At 42.2% G+C, this 15,808-nt stretch overlaps 1 protein-coding gene across 4 annotated transcripts; it reads right to left on the reverse strand.

The window, feature by feature from the left end:
- Positions 1-6,811: 6,811 nt before the first annotated feature.
- On the reverse strand, positions 6,812-15,007 carry Tac1 (tachykinin precursor 1). 4 transcript variants are annotated; one of them, XM_021165464.3, is made up of 7 exons: positions 14,730-15,004; positions 14,154-14,285; positions 13,135-13,231; positions 12,651-12,695; positions 12,173-12,196; positions 10,895-10,948; positions 6,812-7,403 (listed from the first exon to the last, which is right to left on the reverse strand). In XM_021165464.3, exons 2-7 carry the CDS (start codon positions 14,274-14,276, stop codon positions 7,354-7,356), a joined length of 393 nt encoding a protein of 130 aa, XP_021021123.1. In that variant the 5' UTR covers positions 14,277-14,285; positions 14,730-15,004; the 3' UTR covers positions 6,812-7,353. The 4 variants fall into 4 exon arrangements, with proteins under 4 accessions (XP_021021123.1, XP_029334580.1, XP_021021125.1 ...); XM_029478720.2 differs by lacking the exon at positions 10,895-10,948 and having other exon boundaries at positions 14,730-15,007; XM_021165466.3 differs by lacking the exon at positions 12,651-12,695 and having other exon boundaries at positions 14,730-15,002.
- Positions 15,008-15,808: the final 801 nt, after the last annotated feature.

Here is a 15,808-nt window from a genome sequence, read left to right on the forward strand (position 1 = left end):
ATAAAAAGAACGATACTTTTATTATAAATTCCCTCTGAGCACTGTGCCAGTCCATATCCATGCTTTTAAAACAGGTCTTGCAGAGGGCACAGACCTGAATAATGTGGCAAGTCTGCAAACCTGATAATGGCTGGCTGGCCATGGCACTGAGAGCAGGCAAGGCTGAGTGGCTACTCAGTGATCCAGAATTTCTGCAGGACATCGTGGCTCATTCTACACAGTCTGTATAAATAAGGAGCTTTATGCTGAACACTGCTTCACTTCTGGGAGTGAGTCTGGGATTTTAGTACATGACCTGGAGAGTGAGTGTGGGGAAAACCCCAGTAAAAGCCTGAGTCACTGCATCTTCATTAGGCTTCCCTGGGCATAAATACGGATCTAATATTGCTACATTTATACTGTTCCATGTATGTGGCTGCATGTGTCTCATAAAGGATCCCTTGTAAACTAGCCTGTCATCACTGTCTTTCGTAGGTCTAATAAAACTTATACATGTGGATGGCTTTTACTTTTTTTTCAGTTTGCAATATCTTTATTCTTTCTTGCATTCTGTGGCTTTGCCTTTAACATTTCCTCTATCTACTTTGTCATACACACATACACACACATGCACACACACATGTGTGTTTGTTCAGTTATTTATTTATTTATTTATTTATTTATTTATTTATTTATTTATTTTTATTACTTTCTTTATACACATTTCAAATGCTATCCCGGAAGTTCCCTATACCCCCTCCCCCGCCCTGTTCCCCTAACCACCCACTCCTGCATCTTGGCCCTGGCATTCCCCTGTACTGGGGCATATAAAGTTTGCAAGACCAAAGGGCCTCTCTTCCCAATGATGGCCAACTAGGCCATCTTCTGCTACATATGCAGCTAGAGATACGAGCTCTGGGTACTGGTTAGTGCATATTGTTGTTCCACCTATAGAGTTGCAGTTCCCTTTAGCTCCTTGGGTGCTCTCTCTAGCTTCTCCATTGGGAGCCCATTGTCCCATCTTAGAGATGACTGTGAGCATCCACTTCTGTATTTGCCAGGCACTGGTATAGCCTCATAGGAGACAGTTATACCAGGATCCCTTCATCAAAATCTTGCTGGCATATACAATAGTGTCTGGGTTTGGTGGATGATTATGGGATGGATCCCCAGATGGGGGAGTCTCTGGATAGTCCATCCTTTCGTCTTAGCTCCAAACTTTGTCTCTGTAACTCCTTTCATGGGTGTTTTGTTCCCTATTCTAAGGAGGAACGAAGTATCAACCCATTGGTCTTCCCTCTTCTTGATTTTCTTGTGTTTTGCAAATTGCATTTTGGGTGTTCTATATTTCTGGACTAATAGTCACTTATCAGGCCATCTTCTGCTACATATGCAGCTAGAGACACGAGCTATGGGGGTGATTGCATATCTAATGACATCTTTTGTGGAGAGCCGTGCCGTGAGCAATCGCAATTATAAGATGGCGCTGGCTTCTGCTGTGCCTAACTAGTAAACAAGCCTTGTGCGCAAGTGCGAGAGTGAACTCACGCCTAGTCACTGCCTATCTCGGGGTGATGGGTGAGCAACAAATCAGGAGCTGACATGCCATATCAGGTGCTGAAACGCCACGCTGAGGGCTATATAAGCAGCACCATTTTCCCGGGTCTGGGTCTTCCCTCCTTAAGAAGCAATAAAGCTTGCGTCTTGTATGTTCATGGGTATCTCTTTCTTTAGGTTTGAGAAGTTTACTTCTTTAATTTTGTTGAAGATATTCCTGGCCCTTTCAGTTGAAAATCTTCATTCTCATTTACACCTATTATCCGTAGGTTTGGTCTTTTCATTGTGTCCTGGAGTTCCTGTATGTTTTGAGTTAGGATGTTTTTGCATTTTGCTTTTTCTTTGATTGTTGTGCCCATGTTCTCTATGGAATCTTCTGTACCTGAGATTCTCTCTTCCATCTCTTGTATTCTGTTGCTGATGCTCACATCTATGGTTCCAGATTTCTTTTCTATGGTTTCTATCTCCAACATTGTCTCACTTTGGGTTTTCTTTACTGTTTTTACTTCCCTTTTTATATCTTGGATGGTTTTGTTCAATTCCATCACCTGTTTGGTTGTGTTCCTGTATTTCTTTAAGGACATCTACCTCTTTAGCGGTGTTCTCCTGTATTTATTTCTTTAAGTGAGTTATTAAAGTCCTTCTTAATGTCCTCTACCAGCATCATGAGATATGATTTTACATCCGAGTCTTGCTTTTTGGGTGTGTTGGGGAATCCAGGACTGGCTGAGGTGGGAGTACTGGGTTCTGATGATGGTGAGTGGTTTTGGTTTCTGTTAGTAAGATTCTTAACGCTTGCCTTTTGCCTTCTGGTAATCTCTGGAGTTAGTTGTTATAGTTGTCTCTGGTTGGAGCTTGTTCCTCCTGTGATTCTGTTAGCCTCTTTGAGCAGACCTGGGAGTCTAGCTCTCTCCTGAGTCTTAATGGTTAGTGTACTCTCTGCAGGCAAGCTCTCCTCTTGCAGGGAAGGTGCACAGATATCTTTTGTTCGAACCTGCCTCCTGGCCTGTCCCAGAAGCTATGTTGCTTCTGCCTATCCCAGAAGCTGTGTAGCTTCTGTAGTCTGCACTCTCACCTGTGCAGACTAGTCTCTGAGGGATTCGGGACCCAAGATGGCTCCCCCAGGTGCTCTGGCAGAGCCTTCCTGGGGGACATCCCTCCTCTGGCCAGGAAGGTTCCCGTATGTCTGGAGCCCAAAACAGGGTCTGTCCCAAAAGCTGTGTCACTTCTGCTTATCCTAGAAGCTGTGTTTCTTCTGTAGTCCTCACTCTCACCTGTGCACACTGGTCTCTGAGGGATCCGGTACCCAAGGTGGCTCCACCACCTGCTCCCGCCGTGTTTGTTCAGTTTTAATCTTTGTACAGTCATACAACAAAACTGTACATTCTTATCTCTTTGGGTTTGGGGGATAGGTCAGTGCTGAAGCAGAATCTCTTTGTATACACCAAGCTTACCTCAAACTCATGGTGATCCTCCTGCTTTAACCTTCTGTGTCTTGTAACTAGGGATGTGTGCCAGCACTGTGACTTAAAATCTGGAATAGCATGCTATGCCTCTCAAGAGGCCATGGTGTGCCCTGTCCATGGACTCACCTCACACACAGTCCTGGTGTGCCCTGTCCATGGACTCACCTCACACACAGTCATGGTGTGCCCTGTCCATGGACTCACCTCACACACAGTCATGGTGTGCCCTGTCCTTGAACTCACCTCACATACAGTCATGGTGTACACTGTCCACGGACTCACCTCACACAAATCATGGTGTGCCCTGTCCATGTACTCATTTCACACACAATCATACTTTCCCTGCAACTCTATTAGGTATCACTTTGAATACTTGCTTCTTTTATCACATACAACTAACTTAAACTTAGAAATATTTCTTACATATTTCTTACAGTACATAGTTTGTGGTCTAGCCTTACATTTTAATTTGTGAGGAAAATATTTAAAAGGTACCCCCATACCAATGTGCCTATGGCTTTGTTCATCAAACTTCTTGGTAATACTTCTACCTAGATTTAGTTTTTTTCTTGTTCAATACTCCCTCTAGTAATTCCTTCAAAGGTGGATGTAACCTTTCTGTTTGAATTTTTTTTTTAGGAGAAATTAAATTGCTGAATTCATTCCACAGGCCCAAGCAAGATCTAGTTGTCTACTTCTGCCCCTCCTTCTTTTATTAAATCCAAGTTGACTGACAGCTGCTAAAATCTCCGTGTTTGTCTTGTACATACGAACCCTGTCACAGGACTAATAACAGCTTCCACACCTTTTGTGAGTAAGAGCAGTGAGCAATTTCCCAAATAGCATGGATTGGCTTTCATCAGCACAGTGTATAAAGTCCTTAGGCAGGAAGGTCTACCAAACTGTTGTCATGTTACAATGGTTTTAGTAAAGACTTAAGCTAGCCATATCTAGTTTGGTTTTTTATTCCTCCACATACTTATCCTTAGTTTTAAATAACTGTTGGTGAAAGATTGCTTTATGTAGGAGTTTGGAGCAGTGTCACAAGCTGGTTTTCTTCAAGGATTACTTTCTGGGGCCAGATCCTCTCCCGGTTCTGTATTTTCTGCTGGGGTTTCACCTTGATGATGATCCTGTTCATGCATTTTCATTGTTAGGGACTGGCTTCCTTTCCAGTCTACTAAAATCTTTGTTTTTGTCATTTGCTGTTTGCAAATGACATAGGTTCAGGTGAGCCCATTTCCTTAGGGTGTAGCTTTGGGCATCTAGAGGAAGACTTCCACTTTAACCCACTTCTTTATGTTAGCTTCTGGGTGTTTGTATCCTGTTGGTTGAATGTAACAGAGCATGTAACCCTGGGTGTCTGCCTTTCTTCCCTCCTGTGCTCCTTCCCATTCCTGCATCTGTGCAGTATGCTTAGGTGTGGATAGGGTTCCAGCATCTTCATTCTGTTGTTGGGTTGAAGTTTTTTCAGAGGGAGGAGAGCAGAGTTATGTGATCTGTTTCTGGCCCCGTCATTGTACTGCACCCGCCCATACTTGGTCACCCTGTTTGGCTCTCACTTCCCTCAGAAGATGGAAGATGCTTGGCACCCTGTGTTCACTTTTGAGCCTAGGACAGCAGTGTCTCCTAAGGGTGTTAGTATGGAGAACCACAGGCCCTGTGTACCCTCAGTAATTACTCCCTTTACAAGCCCTACTCAGACTATCAAACTTTAGCATCTTTTTGTCCTCAACAGTTATTAATTCAAAACAAAATAAATAAAACAAATGAAGTAATAATACATGCAGGTTACTTAATTGTATGGCCTGATCTTTGTGGTGTTTTAGAATAAGATAAGCAAGGATGGTAGTTTATTTTAGCTAAAGGAAATGTGCCATTGAGGATTGAGGGTCAAAAGTAATAAATGTTTTGTGGGTAAAAATGTGAGGCTGAGACCTCTTTCCATTGCCCTAGTCACATTGCTGCTGGGGCTCTGGGCCTGGAGAGTAAGCTGGTGTGTGTGCCAGAGAGCTAAATACCTGTCTCTCCCCAGTGCTGGGCTGTGCCACATAGATTTATAGACTCTTACAGTCACCAGGGGCCGTGGGGACTAGCTATTTCAGCCTCGAACAGCACGGAACAGTACATAATTTGTGGTCTAGCCTTTCATCTTAATTTGTGAGGAAAATATTTAAAGCCACCCCCACACCAATGTGCCTATGAAAATCTGTAAAGGGTAAAATATAGTACTAATTTCCCACAGGTATTTGGGAGAGTCACTATGAATGGTAGCAGGTAGCATCCACAAAACACACCCTGTGCATGAGAGATTACATTCATCGTCTCACATGTGTCAAGGCTTTATAGAATCATTTGGCTCAGTTCTCACCTGAGTGCTACCCAGGTGGCATTGCTGTTACTGCTGTTATATCAGTTTTCCTCACAAGGGAAATCAATCAAGAAAGGCTAAGGGATGTGCCTGACATGCCAAGCACAGGACAGGATTGCGCAGATTTCAGCCTGCGCACTTTTACTTTGAGACACACGCTCACCCTCACTATGTCAGTCCCTTTATTGCAAAGTATGTGCAGCATATGTATGCATGTGGTGCAGAAAGGCTGCTTTGTGCCTAATAACCAACTACGCTTGAGATACCCATAATGCCACTTTAAATTCCTGTGTTGGATTCTGTCGCATCTGCATGTCTGTTCAACTTCTTTGTTGTCTTTTCTCCTTGACGTTTCCTCAGGAGCTCCTTTGTAATCCACACTTATCTCATATCTCAATGTCCTATTTCAACAGTCCCTTAGGCTCTCTATCCCCATCTGTAAAACGGTTACAGTAACAATAGTAAAACATACTTTCCCCATTGAGTGATTATACATATATACAATTTAGCTACATCATGGTATTATCTTTTAGAATATTATAATAGAATTTTAATTGGTGGTCTTAGGTATAGAGATTTAAGAGGACCTTAAATATCAAAAATAATGACAATAGGATTATAATGAAATATAACTTGTAAACAAACTACTCGGTTCAGTTACAGACACTGAAGTTAGGACACACTTTGACTTCTCTTTCCTGGAATTGCTTTCACTGATTGACAATAGTCCCCAGTACAGCCTAAGTTCCTGTGATTTTACCACACTGGGTGGTGCTGTTCCTGTATTGGTTTATCCTGTCTTAGTATCTCACACTCTGTGCATTATGAAGCCAGACCCAAGGCTCCTTAGCCATCTTCCCCCTTGAATAAGTTCATGTGCCCATTCCTTTCAGTGTTATGCATTTATTTACTCTTGCTTCATTTCCCCCCCAGGCTTCTGCTAGAAGATTATGGGTGTCAGCAATGCAAAAGCACTAGAAAGGACTCCTTGCCTTTGTTTATTAATGCTAAGCACCCCTCAACTGCCTGCAGTCCTTTGAACGTATGCTTTGCTATTCTAATTCCTATAGATCTGGTGCCCTAGTATATTTATACATAGGTTTTAAACAGGCATAAAATCATAGTGTGCAAATAAAACAACCAGTGAAATTAATATTGAAACTAGAACCAGATTATTTTCCTATCTGTAATAAGAAATTATAGGCATATTTGGTTTTTACTCTTTGGATTCCAAAAGGGAATTGCTTTATTTCCAATCAAATGGCTTAGCAAAGAAAATGTGTTTAAGTGTGTGTGTTCATGCACTAAATGTGTGAATTTGTGTATGAGAGAGATAGAATGTGTTTTAACCACAACAGCTTTGAGCATACTTCATCTAGTAGAAGAAAGACTGTTGATTTGACATAAATATTAATGAAAAAATGTGACAAAATTCCTGAAGATACATTCTTTTATTTAAAATGGTAGCTATCACAACACATCATACAATGACTGAAGACCAGAGAATTACATTGAAACTTTTTCAAAACATCTCTATATAGTCACGAAACAGGAAACATGCTGCTAGGATACAAATAGAGTCAAATACCGAAGTCTCAGTACATTATCAGCATGAAAGCAGAACCAGGGGAAGCGCGAGAGAGACCGCACAGGAGTCTCTGCTTCCAGCAGCAGCTGCCCGCGCTGGCTCACAGAAGGGGTCCTTTCTTTGGAGACTGCATCACTCCTAAGCTTGGACAGCTCCATCATCACTGTGCTTTGCTGAAGTTACAACTAATTTCTACTTCTGGGGAGGTCACCACATTAGAATTACAAGGCTTATTGGCACAATATGAAAAAATAAACACTTCTTTTTTGAGTTTTTCACTCACAACAACATGTGTTATTAAATAAATAATCATTCCTCATAGCGCACATTTTATTTTACCGTTCACTGCTCACTGACACAGATGAAGATGAATAGATAGTGCGTTCAGGGGTTTATTTACGCCTTCTTTCGTAGTTCTGCATCGCGCTTCTTTCATAAGCCACTGCAAATAGGAAGTAAAAGGAGACTTGCAGTAGGAGTTAGCAAAGGTCAATGCATAGACTAAATCACTGTGATGTCATAATGGTGAGTCCCCCTGGAGGAAATACTTCGAAGATCTTTTGTCTGTTTTTGGAACATCCTCCCAGCTTGTCTGGCACTTTCCATCTTGCTTAGAAGTGCTCTGGCCACAGTATTCCTAGTTTCTTTGGGCATCTGCTATATATTTGGTATCCTAAAGTTACAACAGTGTATTTCTAGAATCCAATATGATGTTCATTTTCAGCAACTTACTAAATCCCTGGCAGAGACTCACAGTGATTAGAGAAAGGACCATACCTACCACAGCCATGCATTAGTGGGATAAAAAAGAAATGCTGAACTTTTGTTCTAGGACAAAGGTCAATAAACTACAGGTTAAAGGTCAAAAGTGCCCCTACTATTTGTTCTTACGAATACAGTTTTATTTGGAGATGTATACACTCAATTCATGTATGTGTTATCTATGGCAATTTTGGTTTTAAAAAAATGACAAATTTGAGAAGTCAGTATACACCAGTCTAGCTTAGGAGGCCTAAAATATTTAGGACCTTGTTCTTTTCCGGCAAAAACTGCCTAAACTCTATTCTAGGGGAACCTGATGGTATGAGGGTCTCTTCTCTCTGGGACACCTTCTGTTGATAGAGTGATTGCCCTTGAGACTGATATTACATTACTTTCTGTTGGGCATTCCACTGAATTTACAAATAAACAGCACAATTTGATTTAGTTCTTAAAATCTGGAGGCCTATAAAAATGTCATTTGCTATTTCCAAAAGTGCTTAGCACCGGGCTACTTACTAATTTGCGTACTGTGACTCACTGTGCTAAAAAAAAGGCTAAGACGCATTCTATTACATCATACTAGATATAATTTCGAAGGATCTATCACCACAAAATATTAAGGATCAGAATAACCATCTACGTGAGGGTATTTCATCATCTCAGCCAGCACTGTTACTTAGGTTGGTATTATAACAGCATGCATGTGCTGGTGGAGAATGCCTTGTGTGGAATGTTGAATGGAGAGGAAACGGCAGAGATGGAGATGTCAGAGTGCTCCTGTAAATAGTTGCCCAGGTGAGAGGTTGAGGAGAAGGTGGAAGGCACCAGGGCCACCATCAGCTCTGCTCCCCCAGTGCTGCTCTCTAAAGGCCTGCCTCCCTCTCTGAGGACCATGAGGAGTAACCTGAACTCTTTGCATCAGTTCTATGTGAACCCAAGCTACAGCAGATTGCACCCCAGAGTCGTTTGAAGGACACAAAAGTTGGCTTCTCATTCTCTTTCACTAGGAGGGAGATGGGTGGCATAAAAGCTCTGACAGGCTTTTAGGCTACCAAACCTCTGTGCCTCCGGGAAGTGGGGCGGCAGCTAATTAAAGCGCACAAAGACTGTGTATGTGTATGTGTGTGTGGGTGTGTGTGTATGTGTGTGTGTGTGGCAGGTTCTGTAGGCAGGACACAGTGTTCTCCTGCAGGGAGGCAGATTCTTACCGGGCCCTTGAACTCTCTGAAAATGTCTATCAGCTTCTGTGTCCTGAAGCTGGGGGCAGTTTTTCAGTTTACTAGATTGTCACAAGTGTATCTAGCCAAAAGATAGTAGGGATCAGGTGGCTGCGGATACGACTCTGATAGTCATGTCCCAGTAAGTATGTAAAATGGTGCCTGCTTATTTCTCTCCTATTTTTTCCATTTGTATTTTCTTAACTTTAGTTTTAATATATTTTTAATAGATTATATAGTTAATTATATTATATTTATTATATTTTATATATTATATAATATATTGAGATATAATGTTAATGTAAATGTATTATATATTTAATGTATTATTTTTAATATATTAACTTACATTTTGAAATAAGAATAAAAATTTTACTAGAAATTCTAATGCATTGCAGTGAGCCTACATTTATTAACTATAATTATTACTTGAAGTATACTTAACCTGCTCTAAATTACTGTATTGTTCTTAAGTTACATGTGTTCTGAAAGGTGTAAAAATTCTAGAAATGGAGATTGGTGATTAATTCTGGATTGGTGATTAATAACATTATTAAGAAAGCTATAGCTATGTGAGGACTGATACATCTGGAGGCATATACCACAGGGGCTTAAGCTATATTCCATTTCTCAAGGCTGGAAGATAATATACATATACATAAAAATGAAATAAGTGACAGCTATATCAGGGTCCTTTCAGCAAACGCTTGCTAGTGTAATGCAACTGGAAAGAGAGGCCCATTGGACACGCAAACTTTATATGCCCCAGTACAGGGGAACGCCAGGACCAAAAAGTGGGAATGGGTGGGTAGGGGAGCGGGGGAAGAGGGTATGGGGGACATTTGGGATAGCATTGGAAATGTAATTGAGGAAAATACATAATAAAAATATAAAAAAATGAAACAAGTACAAGTTTTCAACTGGTACACACAACTTCTTTAAGAGTCAACCTCTGTAACCTCAAGATTACTAGTGAGAAAATATGAAAGTGTCTAAATTTGCAAAGTGAATTAATGGTAAAGATGCTAGAACGACTATTTTGGGGGTGAGTTCAGATAATTACAAGTTAAGCCAGCACATCTTATAAATTTCCTGGGAACTGAATATTCTAAATAGATAAGACAGCTGCTGGCTAATTTGTAACCAGATGTTTATCATTTTAATCTATTTCCACTGGTAGTAAAGTGCCTAAAAAAGCCAATTTCCATAAAACAGTAATAGGGTTATATAATATTGAATATAATTGATTAAATGAAGTAAACAGTGAGGGGCTTTAGAGATAGGCCTGTGGCGTTTATGTAGAAAGTTCAAGTAGGAGAAATGAGAAATTATGCAGCTTTGGGTCAAGGACAATCCTCCTTTAGGTTTAAAATGGCTTTGGGGAATTGTGACTCTTTTTAAATGTAGTTCTAAAGCTAGTAATGAAAGAATGGTTCAATGCTGTCCCTTTCTGAAGGCATTAGAATGGACCCAGATATACTAGGCCTCTTCACCACCCATGAAGACACTGAGATTTTGAGCTTCCATGACTTCAAAAAGAGACAGTAATTTTAGAAACAATTTGCTTTCTAGATTGCCAGATGTAACGTCTTATGAAAATTCCATACTACTTCAGTTATAAGTGAATAGCTCATCTCTCTCTAAGGGTCCAGGACATTTTATTGAGAATATCTATGAAAAAGAGTGTTAGACTAGACCAAACACTCAGGGGGTGTAATGACTAAATGGGGTAGATGCTGGAAGAGCTAGTATTTTGAGAGAAATTTACTAATATTGCGGTGGGGTTAGATTAAGCATCTATCAGTGCACTCGTGGCTACAGACACTATGAACATTTGTCTACAGGAATGCTCATGGTAAGCTTATTACTCCTTTTTTTAGTATTTTGAATATTGTGCTTTCATAAAAATTACAGAAGTGGATTTGCATATTTTCAGACATGATTTTATACATACCAGAATTTAAAGCTCTTTTGCCCATTAGTCCAACAAAGGAATCTGTTTTATGCCCTGAAAAATACATTTAGGGGTATTTTAGTATGTATGTTTTTGAAGAAATAAACTTATAACTAGTACAAAGTAAACAAGATTCTGAATATATATGCTTGTGGAATACATAAACGTTTTAAATATGGTTGCCACCGGAGCAAGATTTGAATTTTGGGGAAGTTGGTTATACATTTGTGTGTGGGAAAAACATCCAAGCTTATTTCTTCATTACCAAATATGTTGCAGTTCTCAACAAGGGAACCTTAGCATATAGAATCTTCTAAAGGGTCACATTTAGTAGACTTAGACTTAAAAACACTCCGATTCTGAAAGCAATTTTTTAAAACATAAATTGGATATATTAATTTTATTACATATTTTTTTGCTATATAAAATCCCCTTACAGTTTAAACCCTTAGTAAATATTAACACTTTTTTTTTCCCTCAAAAATGAAGGCTGCAGGAAAGGTCATTATCTCACTGCCACTGGGAGAATTTTTCTTAGTTTCCACTGTGTTGTTTGAGACCAGAGTGTTACCAGTTTGGGGTGCACCCTGCCAGGGTGAGTCAAACTCATGGCTCTTAGCTCACAGAGGCAGGCATTATTGTCAGTGTCCCAAGGGACTTCCTGTCGCCTCTGGATCTAATTAGCTAGGAAACAGCTCTAAAGACCCTGCAGTTCTGCAACCTGCACTCTTCTCTCCCAGATTCCCATTTAATTATGGGATCAAGGGGAAATCAGCCTGCACCCCTATCTGTTTTTATGTATTAAGCACATTTTCTACTCAGATATTCACTCATTCTGCTTAATCACAGGCTGAAGACAAGACCCCTTCCTTGCCATTATAAAAGTGAGTTCACGAATATGAGTTAGAAGTTGTATGTAAGTGTTCTTTCTTTTCTCTTCTTTTCTTTTCTCTCCTTTTTTTTTTTTCTGTTCATGGGGAGAGGTATCGGACATGAGTGCTTGTGATGAATTTTAACCCTATAGTAGAAATTCTAAAACTAAAAGAATTACAAGTGTTAATTCTTTTTTTCTTTTCAACTGTAATGTGCATTTTGGTACGGTAATCTGCCTATACTAGAGTTTAGTCATAATGATTATTTAGCAAATTACAATCTGCATGTAAGTCTTTCCCCCCTGCATTGTCTTTATTAAAACTATGCGGCTCTATGTTGTGCTGCAAAGGGTAACACAGGAAGCAACATTTGATATCATTAATGTCAAAATGAGTGTGAACTTACTTTTGTGAGAGATCTGGCCATGTCCTAGAAGAAAAGAAAGCCAGTTAGCAGAGACATGGGTTTGTTTTTAAAAGCGACTTTATCTTTTACAGGGAACATAAGGAATTGATTTTCAAAATATTTGACTCTTATTTATATGCCATCCTGGGACTAAAATAGATGAATGTCAACCAAATTACTAATAAAAGCCAAATATGAGCCATGGCTTAAAAGGTAGAACTGTGGGACTCTTGAGGTCTCTTAATAATAGGAAAGCTATAGACTGACATCAAAGTCAGTCACTCACTAGAATGCGCAGAAGCTTAAAATACACACGCACTTGCACGCGCGCACGCGCGCACACACACACACACACACCCCAGGCTCATGCACCCACATCCGGATGTGTACACACTTTTTTAATTAGGCACAAAATGCTTTTTTTTTTTTTTACGTGATCATTCATAACAGGAAAATAAAGATTTATAGGGATGTTTACCATAAAGAGCCTTTAACAGGGCCACTTGTTTTTCAACTGAGGAATCTGACAAGAGATGAATTGACATTAACTCTTCACAAGCTCCACTGACTGTGCCATCAACTCAAGGCAATTAAATACTTCTATCACTGTCGCAAGGGGCAGCCAAATCTAACCCAATCCAAGAAGACATCTTTCACCTGAGCCTGGACTATTAACATACCTGGAGACCCCTGTAATTTGGATCTTTAGTCAGAGGACTGTTTAGCTAAGGCTAGTTTCCAATTTGCATCACTTTGGTGCAGTGAAGCAAGAGAAATGGATCCCCTCCCCCTCCCCCCACGATCTAGAGTTAGTGAAGTACAGATTGAAGACTTCTGGCAATCAAAAGCCTTTAGGCATGTAAATCTATACTCCCAGTACAAGAGACATTTGGGTTCTCCAGGAAGGAGCAAGCATGCAGGCCAGATAGTCTGATAGATCTAGTGACTATTGCTCATCTCACCAGCATCCCGTTTGCCCATTAATCCAAAGAACTGCTGAGGCTTGGGTCTTCGGGCGATTCTCTGCAGAAGATGCTCAAAGGGCTCCGGCATTGCCTCCTGGGGGACAGACCCGCGAGTAGACAACTTAAGTGAACCAGGATCACCTCAGTGCTGTACCTGAGCGTCCCCCAGAGCCACAGATTCCCCCAGACACCAGAAGCTGGTGGGCCATACTAGAACCTATACACTTTCCCCAATCTGGCCCTGCCTGGGATTTCCTTCTCCACAAAGTCTACCCGGGAGGCTCCTGCAGCAGCGCCACACCTTCCAGCCCTGGATCCTGTAAGCTTTCTGCTCTTAATTGCACCAGAGGGCTCAGTCAAGTTCTTGTTATCACCTTTGTTTGCTCTCAGCAAGGCTTCGAAGTCCTCTCACTGTCCTAACTGTGAACAGTAGGGTGGATGCAGAAGGGTGAGGATACTTTCAGAGCAACCTTGCACCACCGCACAACTTTCACCATTTCCCAAGGCGCGCTCCTTGGAGCTAGTAGTGAAGAGTGATGTACGGGGAAACTTAGAGCACTGAATGCTCGAGTGCGGAGTTAGTTTCGCCACTGAGACCCCGCAGCTAAGTAAAATCCCGGCTTTGCCCCCATTAACTGATTCACTTCTCTACCCAACATGTCAAACGCTCTGGCAGTGCGGTTTTACTGAAGTCCCCCCTCGACTTCCCCTCCTCCCCAACCCTGTAAGTAGGGATTAAAACCTAATGAGGTTTCCAGCTGAGAACCCGGCTGTGAGAAAGACAGAGAGGAGAGAGAGGGGGTGGGGTGGGGTGGGGGGAGATATTGGGGAGATACTGACTGAACCTACGACGTTGCCCTCCCTCAGGGAGGAAACTTAGTTTAGTTATGGGCAATAAGCCATGTGCCTTGTCCGGGACATGACGACCTTTATATTCCAGTGCGGCTCAAGCTGGGCTAATCAGGGTGCTACCACATGGAGAAGGCAACAGCTCCCACGCCCGTTTGGGGTCTCACCTTGATCTGGTCACTGTCGGACCAGTCGGACCAATAATTTAGATCATCGTTGGCATCGATTTCTTCTGCAAACAGTTGAGTGGAAACGAGAAAAAAGACCGCCACGGCCACGAGGATTTTCATGTTCGATTTCTGAAGAGAGTAGGAGACAGAGGAAGGTGGGAAAGAGACATTATACATAAGGAGGCGGTGGCCACCCAAGAGTTAGAGCCGCTGAATTTCAGTGCCACAAGGAAGAAAGAACAGGTCCCCGCTAAACCAAGATTAAAATAAAAACAAAACCAAAAGCCCACCAGGTCGAACATTTCTCCAAACCCTTTAAGAAGGCTCCTGAGGCTCCAAAGAGCCTCAAATCCTCCTCTCCTTGAGTCTCAGCGTCCCAGCCCCCTACCCACTGACCCACACTCTCAAGCCTGAAGACTCTGCAGGTGGCAGACAAAGAGAGGCGTTGGTATTTGCACAGTTTCTCTCCTGGTCTGAGAATGGAGCGGGAGCAGAGCCCGGGCGGACGCCACCTCCGACCAAGGCACGACGGGTCCCAGGCAGCCTTGGCTGGCAGGCTAGAGCGGTACTCACTGCGGTCAGACCGCGGGGATGCTCCGCAGGTGCGCACTTGCTGGGCGCTCTTTGCTCTCCTTGGCCGCGGTGCAGGAGTGGAGCAGGTCCGAGTGCGTTCTAGTCCCCAGCTCCTGCTTTGCGGTATTTATCTCAGGCGTGACGAGCCTGGAGAGCCACGTGACACTCTCCCCACGCGACTTTCTGCTCAATATTTAATTAGCCGCCCCCTCGCCTTTTGCTTGCGTGATGTAGAGTTTCCGAGACGGTAACCCGTCGGAGTCCATAACATCTGGACCAAATTGTGTTCGAAATGACGCAATTTTAGGGAAGTCGAGGTCTTGCCATCCAATCCAGAGAGACCTGTTTTCTTCGTCTGAAAATCTGACGCCCTCCTCCCCTCTTCTTCCGAACAAGGTTCAGTGACACCTGAGATTACTCATCAAAACTGAGTGAAGTGACTCATGCCTCGGACTTTGGGAACTTTTCTCTCTAGAGGCGTCAGGGAATCTTGAGCTTTGAGGACAGCCAAATAACTTCCGCAACAAAACCTTGTGAAATGACACTAAGACACTAGCAAGCACTTCAGTGGGATGAAGCAAGCGGGGATTTTCCTTCTATCTCTACCTTTATGTCTCTTAAAGGTTTGTGAGGTGTTATATGGCTGGAACAGTCCTCCCTCCCTAAATCAGCCAGAATACTCTCTCATTTCTCCAGCCCTGCAAAGGGGTTTCAGTCTTGTGTTCTAGAGGAGGAAAGCAGATTTGCTTTACATTTAGGAGAAAGAAGAATTGGAGCCTGCTGTAGCATGTAGAACAGCGTGTGAAACGTACCCAGCAGCCATCCGAGGAAGCTGTAGCATGTAGAACAGCATGTGAAATGTACCCACCAGCCATCCAAGGACACTGTAGCATGTAGAACAGCATGTAGAATGTACCCAGCAGCCATCCGAGGACCTCTTTCGTTCCCCTGAAGCTTCTTCGCAGTCACACACAGAAGGTAGAAGGGGTTGGAAGAGAATAATTTTGCCTCTCTCCCCTTAAGTCTTGTTGGAGGACTATAAAGTCTGGATGTTTACCCTTGTCACCAAGGGTGTGTGT

Source organism: Mus caroli, unplaced genomic scaffold, assembly GCF_978045245.1.
Source record: "Mus caroli unplaced genomic scaffold, Mus_caroli_1 scaffold_7, whole genome shotgun sequence".
NCBI lineage: Eukaryota > Metazoa > Chordata > Mammalia > Rodentia > Muridae > Mus > Mus caroli.